Here is a 21,851-nt window from a genome sequence, read left to right on the forward strand (position 1 = left end):
TTAAATAAAATGTAGGTTTTCATTTGTATCGTATAGGGAATACAGAAATACTATTACTTTTGCAAAATTATAGAGGTAAATAATGGTGCAAAATTGTCTTTGCGTCAGGTGGTCATCCCACTATTCTCGTGCATTACTGTCAGTAGTACCGAAATGATCTGTAGAAAATCAATCAATTAACGGATTCATTTATATTTTGCTCTTATATTCCGCAATCTGTGATATTTTTGCGTAAACCTTATATTTTACACAGGAAATACTTATTATTTGTTTCTTATTGGTTTAGGGTTATAAGAAATGTACATGTACTTAACTGAGGAATACTTTTTGCTATGACCTAATTTAAGCTAATCGAAACAGTGGGCCTATCTATGTTATTTCTACTGGAATTTTACTTGCTCATTACAATAACTAATATTTCTTCCAAAGAAATTTAGTTATTCAATACATAATATATATTGTAAGATATGTATTATTATAGCATTTTACAATATTCGTCATCAACTTGATACAGGTGGTACGTATATTTAATGGTATTATTAGTCATTATCATGAGGAACAATACACTAATTGTCAAAAACAGACTGTCTGCTAATGAACTATCAGTTTGAAATGAATTAATCAGATTTTTTGTTATTTACGTAGTGGATGTACGTATGTAATGTAAAGTAGTCTTAATTACAATGAAATTGAAAGAACGTCTATCGTATTTAATTATCTAGAAAATTACTTGCTCGGCTATATCATATCACATGTTTAAAATTTTAAAAGTTCGTTCGTACGTTCCTAATCGACTAATATTTCTTCTAAAGAAATTTATTTATTCAATATATAATACATATTGTAGGAAGATATATATTATTAAAGCATTTTACAATTTTCGTTATCAATTTGATATAGGTGGTACGTATATTTAATGGTATTATTAGTCATTATCATGAGAAACAATACACGAACCGTGTATAAAAGATTATCTGCTAATGAGCTATCAGTTTCAAATGGATGAATGTTTATGTTATTTACATGGTCAATGTACGTACGTAATGTAAAGTAGCTGTAAATGTCTCTACTGTGAATCGAATCGACTTTTTGTATAAATGTACTACGTATTCATGTAATATACATGTTATATTTGCCTTATCACAATACCTTACCTCTTTACTTACATCTTAGTCAAAGTGCTTGATTATTTACTCTGTAATTGTGGATTGGTTGTTAAATAAATATTTTTAAAGAATGCGGGTTTCAGATTATTTGCAGAATTTTTTAATAAGATTAATTGTCTAATTTTTGTTAATGAGTAAAGACGATTGATTACAGTATAACGGTAGTAAAATGTACTATATAACTGTTAGTTTCAAGTAAATTATGTCCGTCTTATTAGAAAATGTTGGGGTTTATAGAATATCACAAGAATTGCAATTATTAAGTTACTATTCGATAAACTCAATGAGCTATTAATGAAAACGTGAAATGTTTATCGAAATGCGAAAATCGTTTATTTCGAAGTAAAGTTAGAAAGAGCTTATGGTATAAAACGCCAGAGCGCGGTTAAATCAATGAATTAATGATTATGAATTTAGTGGTACGCGACCACGGAATTTGAATATAAACTGTAAACTCCATGAGCTCTGATTCCCTAAAACTACATCATTATTGTACAGTAACATTAATAAGATGATTAACACTAGTATAAATGATCACAGCTCGTCGTGCGACTGAAGATGATGCATGACAAATTCGTAGAGATCCTCGAAAGTGCGTGATCCGTTGTACTCAAATATTTTATGTCCATCACGGTACAAGAGTAAAGTTGGGAAACCGTCGACTTCCTGGTCATTGCAGAGCTGCTTGCTAGATTCTAAAGTACAATCAACCTTAACTATTTTTACGTTTTCATTGGAAATGAATTTTTTCCCTAGATCTTCCCAGGTCGGTGCTAATCGTTTGCAGTGACCGCACCAGGGTGCGAAGAATTTGACGAAGGTCACTCCTTTTTTAATGCTCTGATCAAAAGTCTCACCCGTGAGGGTCAACACAGAATATAAAGTATCATCTGCGTTATCCTTCTTATCTTCAGTTCTATCTGCATTCTTGCCAAGCATCATAGACACGTAGGCCTTAAGATCTTCGTGGCCACGCTGACCTGTGTATTTGTCGATTTTCTTGCCATCCTCAATCCAGAGCAGGGTAGGATATCCCTTGATGTCAAATTGACTACAGACTGCCCGATGTTGAGTGCAGTCAATCTTAGCTATGCTTACTGACTTGTCATGACTATGACTGTTGGCAAGCTCGTCCCAGATCGGAGCCAGTTTTTGGCAATGACCACACCATGGAGCATAAAACTTGACAAAGTGTGACCCTGATGACACGTGTTTGTCAAAAGTGTCTTCTGTTAACTCTATCAAACCGTTTATTGCGTCAGGTATGGTTATTTGCTCGTCATCCACCTGGAAGAAATTAGTTTGTTTAAGATCTTTGTTCAGTTTGTTCTAATACATAAAAATATGGTATAAATATACAATAATGACGTCAGAGGCGCGAGTTTTTACACCCAAATTCTCTTTCATTTTCCATTATTTTGACATTGGCACACGTGTTCTCATTGTGAAAGGGGCGTGCTCCTTGTGAAAGGGGGTTCTATTGGAAGGTACACTAAATATTAGTTTGATAAATAATACGAGAAAACAAAATGGAACTAATGACAGTGCTCACTGTCATTCAACAGGAGAGATTCTTCTTAATTCTTTTTGAATGGTAATTTCAAACTATAGACATTAGCTTAAATAAAATAAAGGTTTTCTTTTGTTTCGTATAAGGAATACAGGAATGCTATTACTTTTGCAAAATTATAGAGGGAAATAATGGCGCAAGACTTTCTTTGCTTCAGATGCTCATCGCACTATTCTCATGCATTATATTTCTCTATTAGAACCAATGAAACAGCAGCCTTAATATTCTATCAAAATTCAATAAGTATGAGCGTATAGAAAACATTATACTGACTGATGGAGGGCTACCCAGTTGCTCGTTAATAAATGAAGTCAACGTAGGTATGTCTCGTGTGCCACGGAACTTAATGCCTTTACTTTCTCCAGCTTTGAAGAACTTTAAGCTGCAACATTCAAATATGTGTTAAGTTCTTTAGATTGAAGCTGAACAAATCAGTGTGATAACTGCTAACGTACGTAGGGTAACCAGTAACATCCTGATCAGAGCATACAGAGCTGTCAGTAGTACAATCAACCTTTGCAATCTTGACATGACTATCTTCATCTTCGTTTAACATTTCAGCTAGCTGCTCCCAAATAGGTGCAAGCCTCTTGCAATGTCCACACCTAGAATAAAATACAGAAAATATCAACTTCTGATTCAATGCTACATACAGTATACACATAATACCAGTATATCCAAAAGAATCAATAAAAATACTCACCAAGGGGCATAGAACATAACAAAATGATTTTTCTTAACAATTTCCTCAGGGAATGTTTCTTCATTATATTGTACGGTATGCACATCTTCCTCGTGTGCAAATGCAATTTGCGCGAGCACAAATAACAATAAATAAATGCCTTTCCTGATCATGATGTAATGTTACTTTATTCTTAGAGATTTAAATGCTTCAAACCGTCTCCTCTGTTTGCAGTCTGAAATAAAAGTATAATTTATTGCGAGGAGGTTTATGTAGGCACTACACAAAGAAGTGCCGCAAAAATGAGAATCATGCAAGTTAGTCATTTGAGTATAAATCGGTATACAAATTTAACCAACATTTAAAGAAATCTACCTAACAAATAAAATCTTCTAAGCTGCGTAATGGTATCACTTTATTCAATGACTTTTCAACAGGCTTATTCAAGATTATATGTTTCTTACTAAACAGCTCTTTATATTCTACCAATTCTACGGATCGAAAATACGGATTCCGCCCTCCGCACATGCTACGTGTATTGCGCCACCAGTATTCAATCTCGATACTAAAACCATAGAACTTCCGATTGTTCCTGCAGATGAATTAACGTTCTTTTGTTTCATGAAAAAAATGACCCCTGCAATGTTTCTAACAATATGGAGTACCGTCAGAATGAAACTTGTTCTGCTTCAAAAAACAATATTCGACATTGATTATTGGATTTGGCAGTGATTTAATAATTCCAGAAGAAAGCCTCGAGCGAACTTCGAGTACATAAAATTAATCTTTGTCCAGTCAGACAACTAAATTTCAAATATTCCGGAACTGACGCTTATCATATACTTGAGTAGATCTGAGATATATATTGCAGCTTATTGACCCAATCTGCAAATATGCATAACTTGAATTTTTAATAACTTATTCTGAATAATATGTTTTTTATTGTCAGTAATAACTAATATTACATAAATGCTAAAAGTTTTTCTTATTTAACTCTAACAGTGTTGACTTCATAGTTATCCAATAACGTCATTATTGTACGCAATTCGGGAGTACTAAAAAATATAAATTGAATTTTATATAAAGTATAAATGGCTAACATAAGATTCTTTGTCATTAGTTAGCCAACACAATCCATTTTATGTTTATTTCAATCCTGCTTATCGTGTTGGAAATGTACCACGTGCAAATTATGCGAACCTCTTGTATACGTATACCCTCTTTGCCTGTTTACTAAATGAAATTACAAGTTTTACATTATGAAAAGATCGTTTTAATACAAGAAGTTAATTTCATATAGTATTGCATTCCTGCAGTTTATGTAGGAATCGATAAAGGGCAGCAAGAAGCGCAAGCGTTAGCAACTAACGACGCATGTCAGCTGTCAGCCGTGATATGTAATAATAATCAAAGGTAGTATCTTCTTATGAAGTATTCACTTCGCTGCTCCAAATAGTCTTCCACAACAAGTACGAACATTGTCGTGTGCCCTTCAGATTTTTAAATGGCTTGCGATAACCGTAACAAAGTGTATTTGGGCTATGAAGACGAATACGTCACTGAAAAGCATCGCTCCCTTGTTAACTTTACCACCAACAAAATTGGTGGTAAGCCGGTAAGTCATTGAAGTATTAAGTAATTAATATCATTTACGCATGCCATTTACAAAATACGAAATATATTTTACAATGTTTTCATTTATACAGGACTGGCATAATACCAAGGGTCTGTTGTCGGCACCACAATGCAGACTTTGTGGGTTGTATCAACTGTTAGCGTTGCAACTTTATGTACCCTTAGATAATTCCAAATATCATCGTACACTTTATATATTTGCATGTATTAATCCTAATTGTTGGAATCAAAATGAGAGCTGGAGTTGTCTGAGGGTTCAGTCATTGGAAGAGACGACTAATACATGCTGTACAGAGAGTAGTACAGTCACAGTACCATCAACAGCTAATTGGCTTCCAGAGTCTGATGATTGGGGGGATAGCTGGAACGATAATTCATCTGAACAGAATGGAAATAATTTACTGAATGATCCTAAAAAGTTTAGCCTCTCTGTGAGTAATGCAAGCTTCGACGAGGATTTGAATGATGAATTCTCTGAGTTGCACATGGATGATCCCAATGCTAATAGGTAAATATTATCTAGGTATCCTGCTGTAATATTTACATGCATCTATTAAAATGATATCATTATAGTCCTGCAAGTATAGAATCACCTATCGGAGGAGGAGCAGTCGGCAGACTAGATTCCCCACATGCATCTGCAGAAATAGAAGGCGAAGAAAGTGAAGTTGTATGCATCGATACTCCAACTCGACCTCAATGTGATTTAGTCAGCCTCCTTCATGAGGTAACTCCGCTACCGGTTCTCCATATAGAATCGAAGGCAGAACCGAGTCTCACTTTCACGGAAATATTCATTTCCGTCGATGAGGAGGATTGCAGCAATCAAGTACCGCAACACGTACGCGATCTATACCTCGAATATCAGCGACGTAATCCTGAGTTATCCATGAATGCTGCATTAGAATCCGGAGACTCCAAAGGCACAGAAACTAATCCTGAGAAATACGAAAAAGGAATACCGGCACATGGGGATGAGATGTTCCACGATTTTCTCAGTCGGATACAGATCAACCCAGGCCAAATATTAAGGTATAACTGTAAGCCTATAGAAACCAATTAGAGCATTTAAGTTATATCCACGATACAATTATTATACGATTATACATTGTAGGTATTCCCGAGATGATACAGCTCCATTATTATTATATCCAATGGGTGGTTGCACAGGTCGATGTAGGCATTGTGGCGACGAGATGATATTTGAGCTCCAAATTCTTCCAACAATTATTCCTAAGCTTAAACTAAATCCTAGACATGAACGTAACTTCCAAATAGAATTTGGTACAGTTTTGATATATACCTGTGTAAGAAGCTGCTGGTCCGCAACAGATTCTTATAGAGAGGAACACGTTATCGTACAAGCCGAAAGATTGTAGTAACAATTCTGAATGAATGATTATAATGAAGAGGAGTACAATCTAACAGTCTACTAGGACAATTACTGTCATGTTACCTACGTAGAAATGTACCGTCCACTGCTTCATACACATGAGACAACTCGTAACAGAAAGTCAATTTTATATTGAACTCGATGTTACTCGCCTCGATAAGTATTTCTACAGATGTCAGTGCTGTCGGTATGAATGAGTAGTTTTATTCTCTAGTCGGGAGTCTTGAGTACATATTTGATTACTCATAAAAATATCCTTAAATGATACTTATAAATTGTGATTAAAAAGTTTTGCTAAGACAGATATAAGAATTTCGACGACAGAGTAATTTGTAAGGAATTAGTAGCGGGACATGCTCTATATAATTTCTGTCATTATCTTAGTTTTCGAATTTAGATATTACACTGCTGTTAAGAATTGATTATTAATATTATACTGAGCTATCTAATTTCGACAATGAAAGATTTTTGTGCATTTTAACTGGATCGCCCTGTACAGTTTTTCTCTTTTGTTGACTTATAGTCAAAGTGAATAAGTAAAAACTATTGAATTATTTCCATAGTTATATTTTCTGGATTATTTAATGAAGTAGGATATATCGAATTCGAATATCTTACAATTAGAAACTTCTAGAATGTGACTCGATACGAGACGGAGGCCGAAGTTCGATGTGATTGTCACTGTAAACACCAGGTATATTAGTTATTGTTATTACATAATTTGTAACGTATAAGATCAATTACTAACAGTATATAGAATAAACCATAGAAAACAAAGAAAAGTGGTACAGTCTTCGGCCGTTTTCGTATGACGACTAATTCACGTATGAAGTATTGAGTCAAGCTATTGTAGAAATGATGCTTACAAAATTCTATTTAAAAAAGTTGTTTTGTTATAAAGCAATTAAGATAATATGAAATTACTATCGATAGTAATTAATTACACATTAGTTTCTACTTTTCAAAGCCTTTGACTATTCTAGAGCTTTTTTGCCAAAGGACAAACTAAAACTGAATCTTTTAATAATTTTGTTTATGTAACTTGTACATAACGTAAGAAGACAAATTCGTTATTTTATTATATTATTCTGTGCTTCTGCTAAATCCAAATAAGTCTCAAAAATAAGTGGTAAAACATAGTACTGCTAGTCTTTGTAAACTGTCCAAGTAGAAAATAAAAATAAAAAAATCAATGATATTCTGCTATGTGATAATCAAAACTTTCTCAGGTACACCCACAGGATAGTATGAATTTTAATGCAATAAAATGAAGTAATGACAAACAACCAAATCAATAATCACAAAATTTATTACTCCTTATTCACTGCATCTGTATACTACATTAATTACAATCTTATGTATAGAACATATGGTACCTTTACAAATGAAAATTAGTTGTGGTACTCAAACATAAATAAGAAATTCAGCAGCTCATAGTATTACGCTTTTTCTTTTGTTTTTCGTTGTTTCATTTGTTTACAGAAATGATCTATTCTTACCATTCAAAAGTCTTTTTCATTACTTTTATCAGTTCCGATGAAAATCCTGAACAAAGTCAATAGTACACAACTGTTTAATTATTATTATTTCTGTTGATGAAATGATTTGTTCTCACAGGAATAAATATTTTAACTAAACGTTCATGACCAAAGGATGATCAATAATATATCCCTGATTTTTAACTGTTAATTCAGCTAATTCTGCTCTGACGTAATCACCGTTTACCAACTCTCCAGCTTCAATTTCCTGAGCGATGAACTTTACTCTATCACCGATTTTGACAGTCAGCACCATTGATAAACGCATATCTTGTTCGCTATTTTTAATGCCTGTACAATATGCTCTTGAGGCACGTCCTAGAACTGCAGAGACGACGTAAGAAAGTGTTGCCATTTCATTTAGTCTGAGAAGATCCATCTGTTTTTCAGAGACTTCGGTTCCATAACGATTAAGTAGTAGTTTGGCAGATGTTTTTACTTGGTTTATACAAAACTCCAATACATCTGCTGATGGCGAAAGACTTGGGTGCAAATATTCGTGTATCTTCAACTTTTCCTTCTTTGGTGAGAAAAAAAGATTCTTGAGGGTATAGGCAGGATTCTCTGCAGGATTTCTCTCCTTCATGATTGTTGGGTAGAGTTCAATTCCCGCGTGCTGAAGTCCTAACAGTGCTGTGTAGATACTTGTATCGATGTTACTACAGTCAAATAAATTCATACCCAATGCATCTCTATATATACGTTCGAAAGGATTTTCTTTTAAATAACTTTGGGCTCCAATTAATTGCATCGCTTTGTAGATATTCTTCACACATTCATTCGTGCAGTACGATTCCACTATTGTACTTTCTACTATTATATCTTGGTCATCATATATGTCTGCCATTCCTGTTGTCAAATATGTGATACTTTCCATGGCATATAATGACATAGTTATATCCGCTAAGATTTTTTGTGTGCTCTGGTACTGATATAACATTCTGTTAAAATGTTTCCTGCGTAGTACATGTACTGTTAATATATTTAAGAAATTCTTTAGAATTGCTATAGCTTGTCCACCAATGTTATATCTTTCTATATTGAACATATTTTTTAATATTTCAGGTCCTTGACCCAGATTACCAAGTATATTCTTAACAGGGACTTTTGTGTCCTTAAATGTAATTGTGGATGTCTTTAAACCACGTTGTCCTAAAGTTTCAATTGGTTTACTTGAAGTTATACCCCCATGATCACGCTCAACAAGTATTGCAGTGAGAGAGTTATCTGTTTTATAGGTATCTGCATGCTGAGTACAATTTGCAAATACAATAAAGAAGTCTGCATCTGGACCATTCGATACAAAAGTCTTTTCCCCGTTTATATATAGATATTCACCACAAACTGAATATGATGCTATTGTATTTAATTTTGTAGCATTGGGTCCGCTAGATGCCTCTGTAATTGCTATAGCAGGTATAATTTCTCCAGATGCTATCTTTGGCAAGTACTCCAACTTTTGTTCTACTGATCCATATCTCGTTAATAGTTCCACAGGCATTACTACCTGCTTCAAAAGGTAAGAACCAAGAGATGGTACCAGACTGACTGTTTCAACTAATTTAACAAATTCAGTACTTGTTAAATTAATTCCATTATACAATTCATCGATTCTGGCTCGGCTTATGCCAAAATCCTGAAAACGTTTTCTGAGATCCTCAGGAAAAGCTCCTTTCTCATCAATTTCTCTTCCATTAATATTCTTCTTAACGTACTCCTCTATGGGCTTAAGCCATGAATTAAATTCTCTGTTTCTGTCATTTGAATGTGCCTCTGGATAAACAAGAAACTCTGTGTCGAATTTTCCAATAAAGAAATTCTTAACAAAAGGTTCTCTTCGTGGTTTCTTTGCTAATAGTGCTGGTAATTTCTTCTCGAGGTTATATATTTCTTGTATAGCAGATTCGGGTGCACTGTGGGAATATCTTCTTGGATAACCATTTCTGTTTTTAAATCGCAATACCGACTGTTTTGGTAATATGTTACGAGTCAACATTTTTTTATAGTTCAAACTTGCAACAAGTAAAATGAACTATACTAAAATCACAAAAAGTTCACTTAGTTCCCAAAACTTCATGCACAACAGATCAACGAGCCGGTGTGTGCAGTACCGTCATGTATATATGTATGTATAGTATGTAATACTATACAGTATGTAATACTATACTATATAGTATATACTATATAGTATATACTATATACTATATGTATGTAATACTATATAGTATGTAATACTATACTTCAGTCATGTAATAAATACAATAGTATGCTCAACTTTTGCTACAAAATACGTAATTGCATGGTATTAAGCAATTATTAGACACAAGCTAACGATATTCCTCAAATACGTTCCGTTTCAATAATAAATGGTAATTTTTATATTTATACTGAACTAAAAATAATAAAGACATTTGTATAAAATCTCCCTACTCATCTCTGATTCTTATATCTCAGTGATCGAGACACATATCTCTCAGCGCTCTCGACTCATGTTCGAACACACCTACAGTGCTTCGGAGCACGTAAAAACGTTTCCACGAACGGACCTATTATTGGAATATGAGTTCAAAGTTTCTGCTAAATAAATCTGTAAATTTTGAGATATAGTATAGTGCCGCTATTGAAAAGTATTTAAAAAAAAAGGTTGAACCATGTTTATACAATCCTCCCAAAAATCCTAAATTGCAAGAATCTAGTGTACTTAAATATTACTCTTGGTAATTAATCAACATTGGACATTTTTTAAATATTCTACCTGTTCGTTTTTGCGATTTTTAAAGCTTTGTAACACTATAAGTATGTTCAAAATTGATCCACCAGCGCCGAAAATATCGTTATGCTACGATGGAATGCATTCAATAGAAACACGACAATGTCCTGAGTGATGTTGGCTCTTTTTTGAATCGCTTATAGTACTCCAAAGGCTTAAAAGTACAAAAACGAACGGATCATATCTTTAAAAAATGAAAAAAGTAATTTTATGCACTCCGAAAATAACTTCGTGAACGATTGGAAAACATACAGATTTCCAGATCCATGGGGCAGTTTTAAGTGAGTTTAGTAACGTAAAAAAAACGGAGCAACTGAGCAGTGGAGACGCGGTCGGCAGTTACGTTTATGTGTGTGTCAACAGTTCGCATAAACATATTGGAGCAAAAAGTGAATGTTGAGAAAACATGATATTGTGGAGTGGAATTTGACAGAAATACTTATTTAAAGCAAGGTGAAGAACATTAAATCTTTGGCGTGGATGCATTTTTTTCTGTTTTTTTATGGGTAACCGCCAAAACTATGGCCTGTGACGCCATCTTGAGCACTATTGTTGACAATTTAATAAATTAGATGCATTAGCGTATCATTTTTTAAACATTCTGGATGGCCAATAATTTATAATTATTTCGGTAATGTTTTATCAAAAATAGAGCTCTTTACGATAATTCCGTATGTCATGTTACTTCAATCCTAATTACATGTTGTATTTTCATTTATTATGTACACTATTTGTTTGTCAATGTTTATAACATTACTGAACCTGCTCTAATATCCGTGTTCAAAAGTAGGATGCACTTCATTCAATAATACGACACTAATGTTCCATTGCAAATTTTAATTGTAGGTTCTGTGTGAGGAGTTTCAATTATGTTTTACGCACACTTTGTTCTGGCCAAAAAGGGGCCATTGGCTCGTATTTGGCTAGCGGCTCACTGGGATAAAAAGTTAACAAAGGCTCATGTATTTGAGACCAATATTGAAAAATCTGTTGATGGAATTTTACAACCTAAGGTAATACCTGTTTTTATAAAATACGAGTATATTCATTACATTGAAATTTCATGGATATTTTAATATAAAAGAAATAAGTGTACTATTGCACAAGTTGCACCTTTCTGTAAAATTAAATTTTATCAAAAAAAGGTGAAAATGGCTCTGAGAACATCAGGCCATCTCCTACTTGGAGTCGTAAGGATATATTCAAGAAAGGCAAAATACCTTTTGGCTGACTGCAATGAAGCTTTTGTAAAAATCAAGATGGCCTTTCGGCCTGGTATGGTTGACTTACCAGAGGAACATCGAGAGGCTGCAGTTAATGCAATTACGCTACCAGAAGTCTTTCATGATTTTGATACTGCTATGCCAGAGTTGAAGTAAGTTCAAAAACTACATCATTTTTTACTAAACTAGTATTATTAACATTACTATAATTATGTATTTGATTAAACAGAGATGTGGATATTGAGGCTCAGTTTAGTCTCAATCAATCCAGAGCAGAGGAGATCACAATGAGAGAAGATTATGGTAGTCTGTCTCTAGTTACTCACGATCAAGGATTTGGGGATATGAGTTTCGATGCAGAACCTCCAGAATTGTTACGGCATGCTGGTAGCATAGAACCATCCCTAGATCAGGTACCTTCTTCTTATGAGATGTATGATATTAATTACTAATTTATATCCTTATTTAGAGCCACATGTTGTTCAGCGATGGACCTGGAATAGAATCAGCATTAGACCAAAAAGAGAAAGAGCCTATTGCAGGAACATCAGCAACGGCACAAGCAATGGATATTGACACACCTATTAGAGATGATGGCTTTGGTGGCCATCTTGGGCAGGATATTATATGTAAGTCAAAACAAATTACTCTTATTTAAATTTATGCCTAGCCATTTAAAAAAATTAACTTTTCACTTGCCATTCAGCTGGTGGCTTATTCGAAGGAGGTCTTTTTGACGAAGCACCGATAGGAGAAGTATCGGTACCTGAAGTGAGCGCAATAAGCGACCAACAGGAAGCTGTAGCTGCAGCAGGTGTAACGTCTCCTGCTCATGATGAGTCCGACGAAGACATGGGTGATCATTTTGGTGGACCATCATCACCAATGGGTGGAATTAGGTATAAACTCATTACCACTCTAATCTCATAAGTTGTATTGAATTATATCTTTCAATTTGGATACTAATCCCTTACATTGAACGTTACAACTCTAGTAGTTCAGAAGGCTCTAGACCAGCTACACCAGCTGCGGTTGGTGAAGAAGTTGAAGGGAGAGCTAGTGTGGCTAGTCGGCGTTTCACACCTGCACCACCGACTATTCCTGAAGAGCATCCAATGGAAACAATCGAGGAACCTCCACCTTTGCAAGATCAAACGACACTATTGCACGATGAGGAGGAAAGTTTCGCACTCGCACCTGTTGATGCGTCTGCCCTTAAAGGTATACCGCTTTTATGTATTCTTATTACAATTGAAGTAAACGAAGGATACATTACTGAATATCTTTTCAGGCTTCACTAAAGCAAAACGCAAACGTAAACTCATTGTCGACGAGGTTAAAAATATTTCCGGTGAGGAGATGAAGGCCCAACTTTCGGATACCAGTGATATTATTACTACTTTGGATTTGGCACCACCAACCAAGAGGCTGATGCACTGGAAGGAAACTGGTGGCGTTGAAAAACTCTTTGCTTTACCAGGAAGACCTATTCCTGCTCGTGCACTGTTTAAGGTGAAGAAAAACAATATTTTTTCAAGAATTGTTAGTATAATTGTCATTTTTTCAGAATTATCAACGACATTTGACCAGCAAGTCTTACGATCATGAAGACTTTGGAAGACTTGGTGCAGAAGAGGATGGTCTGCCACTTGAGCAAATGAGAGACGCTGCAGAGACTGACGTTCCTTCGTTTGAGCCAAGCATTCTTGGGAAACGAATGGGCCGTAAACGTAAAGCACCTGCAGAAGAAGAGGTTCGTCGAGTAAAAGTTACTTATCGTCATTTTTATTTATTTTTTCTATTATTCCAACTATCCTTCGTTCGACGACTAAAAGATTTTTTCTTACTTCTTGTATAGCCAAAAGGAACACCGGTACAACCTGCACCTCTTACACCATTGGAAGTCACTCAACCTTCCATGAGTGCAGAAAGTATCGAAGTATCAAGCATGATTCCACCTACGCCCTTGCCATCCGCACCTTCGCCAATGCCTCCAGAAGTGTCTCTACCAGTAGAACCTTCGGTACCCGACATAAGTGGCATAATACCCTCTGTCGAACCAAGTGAAATTATTGGAGGACCTCCAGAGACACCAACCCTTGGATTGGAGATGCCTCAAATTCCTCCAGCGGATGTTAGTTCGCTTCTTGGTGCTCCTGAAGAACAACCTGTCCCACAGACTCCCACACAGCCCGGAGAGGTACCTCTGCAACCATCGGAGTTACCACAAATGGAAAATATGGGATATGATCAAGTAAGTCTTATGTAAAATAATAATTTCAATACTTAATCAACCCAAATATCAATAGAAATCGTTTTAATTCATGTTATATTCAGGCTCAACCTCAAGTATCGTATATGGGATATGATGAACACCATCCTCCAGCGCATACGCCTGGTGCGATTTCGGAAAGAGGTCCGGCCACACCTTGGAATCATGAAGATTACGAATTCCCACCCTCAGTTGGACCGGTATTTATTAAAATATGTTTACGTCTACTGAAATTCTCTATATAAATCATATTCAACTGTTTTTATTTCTTCTGCGCAGCAAGAGGAACAACAAATAGATGAAACCTACGAGCAGTTCGAAGAACGTGTGCTGAATAAGAGAGCAGCACACATGTACCATGTTATTAAGAGCAAACTGGACACCAAAGACAGATTGACGTTCTCGGAAATGGCGTACAAGAATAATCGCAAGCAGGTACAAATTGTGGCATATAATAATAAAGATAAGTTATCAGAATAGATTGAACAGTCGTACAATAATTGTTTATCTATTTACAGGCCGCGCAGAAATTTTACACGTTATTAGTTCTCAAGAAATTCCAAGTACTGGAACTAAGCCAAGAACACTCCTACGCCGAAATACTAGTTACCAAAGGGCCGAAATTCGAAACTCCTGCATTATAAAAATGGAGGGAAAGAAAACCATCCTGCCGATTACGCGAGAAACTGCGGTATAAATGCGTCCTTTTGCACACAACAAGCCACGCCTGGTTATCAGCTTAAATTTCTACGAGGCTAGCCAATTTCTTATAATGAATATTTTAAAAATTCGTTTTACAAATTGGTTTTATCAGTTGCATATTTTTTTGTTGATTGCGTATGCACGCAGTGCCAGGGCCGAATATTTTTATTTCCCTGAACACGTAATAGCCGACCGAGCGTCTCTGTCACTTTTTCCATGGTAGGCTTACACAGTAAAGTTAAAGTATAATAACTCATTTCTTTATTCGAAGTTGCCTTCAAATTATGTTTTACGTAGGTAATTTTAGAAATAGCGAATACATATCACTTCTTTGATACGTGGACAGTTTGCATTTTGTAAAGGACACATAGAGCCACAAATCCGATGATTCCTATTGGAAGCAGTTATTTATCAATTATCAAGCACTTTTTTTTACATACGTTCATTTATCGCCTATGGGTTGTATGAGACGACAATGCAACAGCAACAGATACTCATTTTCGTTCTCAATGGCAAAGATTCGAAATTAATTTTTACAAAGTTACATTACATTATTGAAATTTGTGTTAAATTCATTTTTTTTTAATATATATATATTTTGTCATTTTGTAAAATGAATGCATAGTGTATAGATATACTTTCGAGAGAAACAATTTTTCAATCATTCCCTACGTGTCAGAATCAAAGCATCGATCATTTGAGCAAGTTTGTATGTATTATATATCACCTGTAAAAGATACTTTACATATTTTTTCATGCATGATATATATTAATTTTCCTAGTTGGAAACTCGTCATCGTGTAACTAACACTAACGAAAATCAGTAGGATGCATAGAAGAAAAAAAAATCAGTTTCACGCAAGATGAAATGTATTCATCGATCATTAATGAATATGTTAGGAATGGTTCTATTAATAAGATCATAGTCAATATATAATAACGCAATACGCAGAAGTCAATGTCATCGTAATGCGAAATAAATTAAACAAAAGCGACAGGACAGAATAGAATTCGTAGAGGTGGTATGTATTCTATTAGGTATGCATTTAACATTATCATACGTGAAAGGCGTGTATAAATATTATTTTCTATCGTGCGCCATTGCACCTTCTCTGATCATTGACATTTGAACAAATGACATCTTTATATTTGATTAATAAACATCGGCGCTGTCCAACTTGTCTCGCTCAAGTGAAATAACATTATTCGATACAACGTATAGTAGCAGATCAAACCATATCAAAACTGCATAGAGGAGGGTATGGTTGATTAAATTTTTACAAAATCTGATTATATCTTTTACCACAAATATATACCTAATATTAAGTCACGTACCCTTGAATGGTCTATTCTGCCTATACGTTATATAGAAGCTTAAGTGAGATTTACTTGAAATAATATATCGAATAAGCGCATGTCCAATTTTATTACCGCTACACGTTTTATATAGTGCATCATTATATTATTGTTGAGATGGTTCTTCAGTTAGAATTATTATAAATGCGTATAATGTATTGGAACATGTTAATGAAAGAGAGAGAGACATAGAGTGTATGTGTGAAAGAATAATGAAAATGAAATCAAAAGCTTGTTGGACAGCTCTGATTTTCTATAATATCTTATTACGTAACGTATTCCTCTAATATTGATTAGGAATACGAGATCATTAAATGTAATATATTATGATAATAAAATTCTAATGATGAAACGGGTACGTCACGTGGAAAATAGTAGCGTCATATATACACATACAAATTGATAAGGGATAACAAAAAGGAAACAATATAGGTAATTGGGTTATATTATTTACAAATGAAAGAAAACTAATTTAAATAGAATGGAAAAGCTTTATTTCGTATCTTTCCTTTTTTTAAAGAGTTAGTAAATTCATACATGAAGCATCAACGTGTTTGTGTGATTTTAATTAATTTATGATTATTCTCAACGCGATAATGTAAAGGTAATTATTATTATTTATTATACGTCGATTAGACCTCTATCAATCCAGCCTTTTTATGGGGTGAAAAGATGCGTGTAAAAAATAATGAATCGTAAGTGAAAGAAAAGTTAAAGTGATAAGTGCAATTTTTAAATTAACCATCTAATTCACCGGCGGCCATTGCGTCATGATAGCTCTTATCATTGCTACGGTCAGGATCAAGCCTAATCATATCATCGATTCGCAAAATAGTGATTGCTGCCTCGGTAGCGAATTTCAATGATTTTATCTTCGAAATGGCTGGTTCCAATACTCCAGCTTTCTTGTTATCTCTGACGGTTCCTTCCAGCAGGTCTAGCCCAACCCATTTGAGGTGTGCGTGATCGGCATTTGTTTGACTGGAATTCTGATACGCTCGTAATTTTGCTACTAGGTCTGTAGCATCCTGAGCTGCATTCACTGCTAGGGTCTTTGGTATGACCAATAAGGAACGAGCAAATTCCGCAATGGCGAGTTGTTCCCTTGAGCTCTGTTGAGAAGAAATTGGATATATTTATAGAAATTATGATCTAGAGATTATTATCGTATTATTATTGTGGGGTGCATATGTTTACTTACCAGAGACGTGGCGAAGTTCTCGAGGTAAATTGAAAGAGCAGCTTCGACGCAGCCACCACCGGCGACAACGCTCTTACTCTCTAGGACACGTTTAACGACACACAGAGCATCATGAATGGAACGTTCCATTTCGTCACAGTAGTAATCATTTGGTCCACGGAGAATAATAGAACTGGCAGTCCTTGCTTTCGGTCTGTTAAATTTAATTAATATGTGAAACCGTGATTATATTGATTTTAGGAATTTTAAGGCTTTTAATTTTACCCCTTGATCAAGATCAGCTCATCATCGCAAACGTATTCTTGCGTAACTTCAGCAGCTTCTCCAAGGAAACTGGCATCGAAGCTTTCTTCACCTTCCATATTAGTAAGTGAAGTCAAGAATTGAGCTCCAGTCGCTTTGGCAATGCGCTTGAGATCAGACTTTTTACACCTGCGAACAGCCATAGCACCAGCTTCCACGAAATACTGAAACCAAAGAGAAGTGTCGTTTATCGGAAATGAGAATAGAGTTATGTTTTAGGTATCTGAGTCTGTTTGATATTTATGAAGATCGCGAAGCATACCTTGAGGCAGAGATCATCAATTCCACCAGTAACAAGGATCACGTTAGTTCCTGCAGAGAAGATCTTCTGAATACGCTCCTTGGTTATGTCCGATTCTCGCTGACGGACACCTTCCAACTTCTCAGGATCAGTGATCAACACCTCAACACCCAACTTCAACTTAGCCTTTTGCAGGGAGAAGTCAAGACAGGCGATCTTCGCGTTCGTAACTTTTTTAACCATTGCCTGAGATGCTACTGTGCAGTTTAATGCATAACCATGTACGAGGACCGACTCACGAACGCTCTTGCCATGAGCCTTTAGAACGTTTACAGCGTTGATGGGGTAGAGATGTCCACCTTTACCATCGTTGACCTTTATGGCGTTGGCAGCATCGACAACCATGTTACCAAAGAAATCAGAATCACTATATTTTGTTCAGGAAAATACTTAGAGAAAGTGTATATGGTAAATTCCTGAAAAAGAGGCTATGGGTATAACTGATTGAGAAAGGATACGATCCAATGATCTTGCTAGACATTGCTGTTTTGGCAATGTTAACAAGACAATCCCGTCCCAGTTCATCTACACTGACTGTCAGATGCTCCTGAATATATTTGCAAGCTTCCCTAAGAAATTGATGAATCATGTTATATATGAATTATAATAATTTGTTTTCTTAGAATATCAAAAGACATTTGGAATTTTAATAATCAGGTCCATGACTTACTTGCAAGCAAGTCTGTATCCACTAATTACAGAGGTAGGATGAATCTTTTGTTTAACAAGCTCATCTGCATTTTTCAACAATTCTGCAGCAATAATTACCTGAAATACCCAACTAGGTCAATACTTAATTTCAAACTTTACAAAATTATTACTTACCACAGAAGTGGTACCGTCCCCAACTTCCTCATCTTGAAGTTGTGCTAATTCTACCAATACACGTGCTGCTGGGTGTTCAACTTCCAGCAGACGTAATATAGTAGCTCCATCATTAGTAACAGTAACATCCTAAAATCCAAATTGCATATGTATATTAATTCTCATGAAAATTATGACAAAAAAATCGATAGTCAGGAAGGGAATAAAAGCTTACACCAATGTCATCGACCAGCATCTTATCAAGGCCTACTGGGCCTAAAGAGCTTTTGACAATATTAGCAATGGCAGATGCTGCCATAACTGTAAAGGATAATTTAATTAATTCATATAGTCATGCTATATTTTTCATATTTGATATAATCTACATCGTGTCATACCCTTTTGGAGTACATGAAAGAATCCAGTTACCGTATTAGGCGTGACTCGCGAGTATTCACCAAAATTACAGAATGATCAGGTTAAAATAATTACCATTTTGAGTCCTTACAGGAGCACCAGATTGCCGTTGGCCACCAATGGCTAAAGGACTTGCTAACGTCGACATTTTACAGAAAGGTAAACCGTTTCTACGAAGCTAATACGTTTTTCGGAGCGAAATAAGTTGGAAGAACGTGGGTGAGGTCGATTCAAAGCCGCGTGTGACTACCAATGACTACACGAATAATAACAATGATCAGCGGTAGTCTGTTCTTTTCCCCTTGGACAAATCCGTCACGCGTTTTCACTGGATGCATTCCGTTGAATCTTAAATTTCATTGGTAAAGAATGTCCTGCACAAGATGGCCATCTTCTTGCAAAATGGGAACCCACACGTTTGTGTAGGTGCCGGCAGAAGCTTTCGTTCTTTCTAGAAAATGGTATTTTATAAAATTTCTACAAGATGATAGAAATTTCTTTTGAAGATATTGATTCATTTTTATTTTTTTTTTAAACAAAATAACGATACATAACGAATATAGAATTTGATAAATGTAAATTCAGACTATATATGGGCACAACTATCACGTTCGCCCACGCTATAATGCTATTTTTTTTTTACATAAAATGAAATTGTTACAGGGAAATTATTAAAGACATTGGTAATTATTTTATTTAATATTTTACAGATACTGAATTCTAACTAATCTGTGCCTAACAGTTAAAGTAATTGACTATGTGACAGATAAATCATTTATCAGGAAGAGGTTTCCTTGTTTCAGATTCTACAGCAAATTTACTAAATTCTTCTTTGGTTACTTGTGGCTGTCCTACTAAACGAAGTAGTTTATAATATGAAAGTATAATTTCTGAAAGAAACAGTCATATATATTTCATTTATTCTGATTAATGATTGTAGATTAAAATATTTATAACTTACTGATCAACTATAGACTTTACTTACCAACTGTTTTAGGTTCTAGTTTGGACTCCGAAGCGATCCTAATCGCAGTATATTTGTTAGGATCAGTTGCATGATGGTCAATGTATGAGATCAGTTGTTGCAAGGTGCATTTGCCTTCAGGAACATGAATTGGAGTTGAAAAATCAAACTCATATTGTTCAGTATGTATGTTCTTTGGTAAAGACCTTGTAGAAGTTGGTCTATCAGTGTGTTCTTTAATCTAATAATAAACATATTAATAATTCAATTTTTCACAAGTTCATTTTAAAATAATTACTTACCTCTGGATCGTGAGAACTAATATAAACACTCTTTAATCGATTATCCAAGGATGTATCTTTCTTACGAAGCTGCTCCATAGCATCAGGGTCAACTAGAAAACAATTAAAAAAGAAAACAAATGCACATTGATGAGTGTCTAATATACCTACTCTGTTTCACTTGTTCTATTTGTTTCAATGTTGCGTGAAACTGAGGAGCACGTGTAGGTTTTTCTTTCAATAACACCTTTTGTGCTCGAGCCTCTAGATTAAAATTTTGTAGCTTATGTGCTATCCTTGATGTTACTGCTCCCATTGCACTGTGCTTGCAAATAAATTAAAAATATATTTCTTGAAAAATATGTTTATTCCTTAAATCCAAGGAAGAATCATATGAATCCCAGCACACGACTGTTAATTAATACCTTAATCAATGTCCAGTAGTCTATAATATCAATGAAATAAATAACAAATATTATTTTATTGATGGATAAAGCATCATGAAGAAAGGTTATAATCTTCCAAGCAAAACCCCATGTGTTATTGAATGAGAGCGCATACCTAAATTACGTACTTTACTCATTCGTCCTCTTTCTTAAAGAATGTTAAGTAAAATTGTGCGTTCACAAATGCAACAATTTCCACGATCTACACGAAGAAACCTATTCTTACAATCCCGGTGGAGAGATGTATGTACACGCAATTTAGTATCGGTCGATATAGAAGACAGCTGTGATAAGTAGAATGACAATAAACGATATACCTCGGAAGTAAAACGTCAGATAAAATGCAAAGAATTATAATTGATTTCGATACACCGAAATGTATGTTGACAATTGACGTAACTCCAGGAACGTCATTGCGAAAGAGAATTCCTCGATTTGGTTGTAATATATTTGAAAATAGCGCCGTCCCTCGGTACGGCTCAATGTACGCATCATATTTTTAATAAAGGCATTATGCATTGGATAGACGCTGAATAAAATATCAGCGTCAAACAAAATAGCATCGCGAGCGCTGAGGGTTTCATGGGTTTTTCTGCTCGCGCGTTTCGTGCACACACCGTAAATTACGAAAAAGAGTGTCAAGTCAGTGGAGGAATGTGGCACTTCAAAATGGCTGCCAGTTACTTTAGGAATTTACGGCTGTATCTTTCTTTGTTGTCGCTCGTATAATTGCGGCCGGGAATTAGCAATCAGTGGGATCCTCTTCGTCGAGAAGTGGCGGTTCGAAAGTTTCGCGGATACGTCTTGCCCGGCCCGCAGATCTACGA

General features: G+C 35.2%; 6 protein-coding genes across 18 annotated transcripts; 2 read left to right on the top strand and 4 right to left on the bottom strand.

Annotated features, from left to right (window-relative positions):
• Positions 1–1,243: 1,243 nt before the first annotated feature.
• Positions 1,244–3,995, bottom strand: LOC107265403 (thioredoxin domain-containing protein 5 homolog). Of its 2 annotated transcripts, none has more exons than XM_015734832.2 (5): positions 3,778–3,995; positions 3,440–3,653; positions 3,192–3,341; positions 3,010–3,118; positions 1,244–2,453 (listed from the first exon to the last, which is right to left on the bottom strand). In XM_015734832.2, the coding sequence occupies exons 2-5, from the start codon at positions 3,589–3,591 to the stop codon at positions 1,701–1,703; spliced, it is 1,164 nt and encodes a 387-aa protein (XP_015590318.1). In that variant the 5' UTR covers positions 3,592–3,653; positions 3,778–3,995; the 3' UTR covers positions 1,244–1,700. The 2 variants fall into 2 exon arrangements, with proteins under 2 accessions (XP_015590318.1, XP_015590317.1); XM_015734831.2 differs by having other exon boundaries at positions 3,794–3,994.
• A 415-nt stretch (positions 3,996–4,410) lies between these two features.
• On the top strand, positions 4,411–7,644 carry LOC107265402 (programmed cell death protein 2-like). The gene is made up of 5 exons (XM_015734830.2): positions 4,411–4,831; positions 4,915–5,033; positions 5,125–5,561; positions 5,627–6,085; positions 6,168–7,644. The coding sequence occupies exons 2-5, from the start codon at positions 4,923–4,925 to the stop codon at positions 6,430–6,432; spliced, it is 1,272 nt and encodes a 423-aa protein (XP_015590316.1). The 5' UTR covers positions 4,411–4,831; positions 4,915–4,922; the 3' UTR covers positions 6,433–7,644.
• Positions 7,645–7,737: 93 nt separating this feature from the next.
• LOC107265401 (acyl-CoA dehydrogenase family member 9, mitochondrial) lies at positions 7,738–10,404 on the bottom strand. Its single transcript, XM_015734828.2, has 2 exons — positions 10,225–10,404; positions 7,738–10,118 (listed from the first exon to the last, which is right to left on the bottom strand). The coding sequence occupies exon 2, from the start codon at positions 9,978–9,980 to the stop codon at positions 8,079–8,081; it is 1,902 nt and encodes a 633-aa protein (XP_015590314.1). The 5' UTR covers positions 9,981–10,118; positions 10,225–10,404; the 3' UTR covers positions 7,738–8,078.
• Positions 10,405–10,935: 531 nt separating this feature from the next.
• LOC107265352 (double-strand-break repair protein rad21 homolog) lies at positions 10,936–16,665 on the top strand. 3 transcript variants are annotated; one of them, XM_015734742.2, is made up of 13 exons: positions 10,936–11,207; positions 11,601–11,767; positions 11,900–12,129; positions 12,207–12,390; positions 12,447–12,606; positions 12,684–12,876; positions 12,972–13,198; positions 13,269–13,489; positions 13,545–13,730; positions 13,836–14,231; positions 14,315–14,449; positions 14,529–14,684; positions 14,768–14,905. In XM_015734742.2, the coding sequence occupies exons 2-13, from the start codon at positions 11,624–11,626 to the stop codon at positions 14,891–14,893; spliced, it is 2,358 nt and encodes a 785-aa protein (XP_015590228.1). In that variant the 5' UTR covers positions 10,936–11,207; positions 11,601–11,623; the 3' UTR covers positions 14,894–14,905. The 3 variants fall into 3 exon arrangements, with proteins under 3 accessions (XP_015590228.1, XP_015590227.1, XP_024938394.1); XM_015734741.2 differs by having other exon boundaries at positions 10,937–11,207; positions 13,545–13,745; positions 14,768–16,665; XM_025082626.1 differs by lacking the exon at positions 10,936–11,207 and adding an exon at positions 11,258–11,385 and having other exon boundaries at positions 13,545–13,745.
• Positions 16,666–16,778: 113 nt separating this feature from the next.
• LOC107265353 (T-complex protein 1 subunit alpha) lies at positions 16,779–19,605 on the bottom strand. Its single transcript, XM_015734744.2, has 9 exons — positions 19,409–19,605; positions 19,152–19,237; positions 18,938–19,066; positions 18,783–18,880; positions 18,571–18,681; positions 18,074–18,479; positions 17,773–17,975; positions 17,509–17,701; positions 16,779–17,419 (listed from the first exon to the last, which is right to left on the bottom strand). Exons 1-9 carry the CDS (start codon positions 19,479–19,481, stop codon positions 17,045–17,047), a joined length of 1,674 nt encoding a protein of 557 aa, XP_015590230.1. The 5' UTR covers positions 19,482–19,605; the 3' UTR covers positions 16,779–17,044.
• Positions 19,606–20,001: 396 nt separating this feature from the next.
• LOC107265354 (protein NDUFAF4 homolog) lies at positions 20,002–21,779 on the bottom strand. 10 transcript variants are annotated; one of them, XM_025082669.1, is made up of 6 exons: positions 21,642–21,779; positions 21,004–21,023; positions 20,750–20,898; positions 20,600–20,691; positions 20,319–20,538; positions 20,002–20,223 (listed from the first exon to the last, which is right to left on the bottom strand). In XM_025082669.1, the coding sequence occupies exons 3-6, from the start codon at positions 20,892–20,894 to the stop codon at positions 20,105–20,107; spliced, it is 576 nt and encodes a 191-aa protein (XP_024938437.1). In that variant the 5' UTR covers positions 20,895–20,898; positions 21,004–21,023; positions 21,642–21,779; the 3' UTR covers positions 20,002–20,104. The 10 variants fall into 10 exon arrangements, with proteins under 10 accessions (XP_024938437.1, XP_024938438.1, XP_015590231.1 ...); XM_025082670.1 differs by having other exon boundaries at positions 20,750–20,903; XM_015734745.2 differs by lacking the exon at positions 21,642–21,779 and adding an exon at positions 21,140–21,296 and having other exon boundaries at positions 20,750–20,903.
• Positions 21,780–21,851: the final 72 nt, after the last annotated feature.

Source organism: Cephus cinctus, unplaced genomic scaffold (genome assembly GCF_000341935.2).
Source record: "Cephus cinctus unplaced genomic scaffold, Ccin1 Ccin1_scaffold0215, whole genome shotgun sequence".
NCBI classification, from domain to species: Eukaryota; Metazoa; Arthropoda; class Insecta; order Hymenoptera; family Cephidae; genus Cephus; species Cephus cinctus.

Bases quoted from the DNA above. Each gene is read 5' to 3' on its own strand.
- LOC107265354 (XM_015734745.2), bottom strand. From the start codon at position 21,161: ATGAGTAAAGTACGTAATTTAG. The intron at 21,024-21,139 runs GTATGCGCTCTC...TTGATATTATAG, and splicing joins GAGTAAAGTACGTAATTTAG to ACTACTGGACATTGATTAAG. The intron at 20,904-21,003 runs GTATTAATTAAC...TTTATTTGCAAG, and splicing joins ACTACTGGACATTGATTAAG to CACAGTGCAATGGGAGCAGT.
- LOC107265402 (XM_015734830.2), top strand. From the start codon at position 4,923: ATGGCTTGCGATAACCGTAACAAAGTGTATTTGGGCTATGAAGACGAA. The intron at 5,562-5,626 runs GTAAATATTATC...ATATCATTATAG, and splicing joins GATGATCCCAATGCTAATAG to TCCTGCAAGTATAGAATCAC. The intron at 6,086-6,167 runs GTATAACTGTAA...TATACATTGTAG, and splicing joins AACCCAGGCCAAATATTAAG to GTATTCCCGAGATGATACAG.
- LOC107265353 (XM_015734744.2), bottom strand. From the start codon at position 19,481: ATGTCGACGTTAGCAAGTCCTTTAGCCATTGGTGGCCAACGGCAATCT. The intron at 19,238-19,408 runs GTAATTATTTTA...TATCCTTTACAG, and splicing joins TCCTGTAAGGACTCAAAATG to TTATGGCAGCATCTGCCATT. The intron at 17,702-17,772 runs GTAAAATTAAAA...TAAATTTAACAG, and splicing joins GAGCTGATCTTGATCAAGGG to ACCGAAAGCAAGGACTGCCA.
- LOC107265352 (XM_015734741.2), top strand. From the start codon at position 11,624: ATGTTTTACGCACACTTTGTTCTGGCCAAAAAGGGGCCATTGGCTCGT. The intron at 12,130-12,206 runs GTAAGTTCAAAA...TTGATTAAACAG, and splicing joins ACTGCTATGCCAGAGTTGAA to AGATGTGGATATTGAGGCTC. The intron at 12,607-12,683 runs GTAAGTCAAAAC...CTTGCCATTCAG, and splicing joins TCTTGGGCAGGATATTATAT to CTGGTGGCTTATTCGAAGGA.
- LOC107265403 (XM_015734832.2), bottom strand. From the start codon at position 3,591: ATGATCAGGAAAGGCATTTATTTATTGTTATTTGTGCTCGCGCAAATT. The intron at 3,119-3,191 runs GTACGTTAGCAG...TGAATGTTGCAG, and splicing joins GATGTTACTGGTTACCCTAC to CTTAAAGTTCTTCAAAGCTG. The intron at 2,454-3,009 runs GTCAGTATAATG...AATTTCTTCCAG, and splicing joins AACTGGGTAGCCCTCCATCA to GTGGATGACGAGCAAATAAC.
- LOC107265401 (XM_015734828.2), bottom strand. From the start codon at position 9,980: ATGTTGACTCGTAACATATTACCAAAACAGTCGGTATTGCGATTTAAA.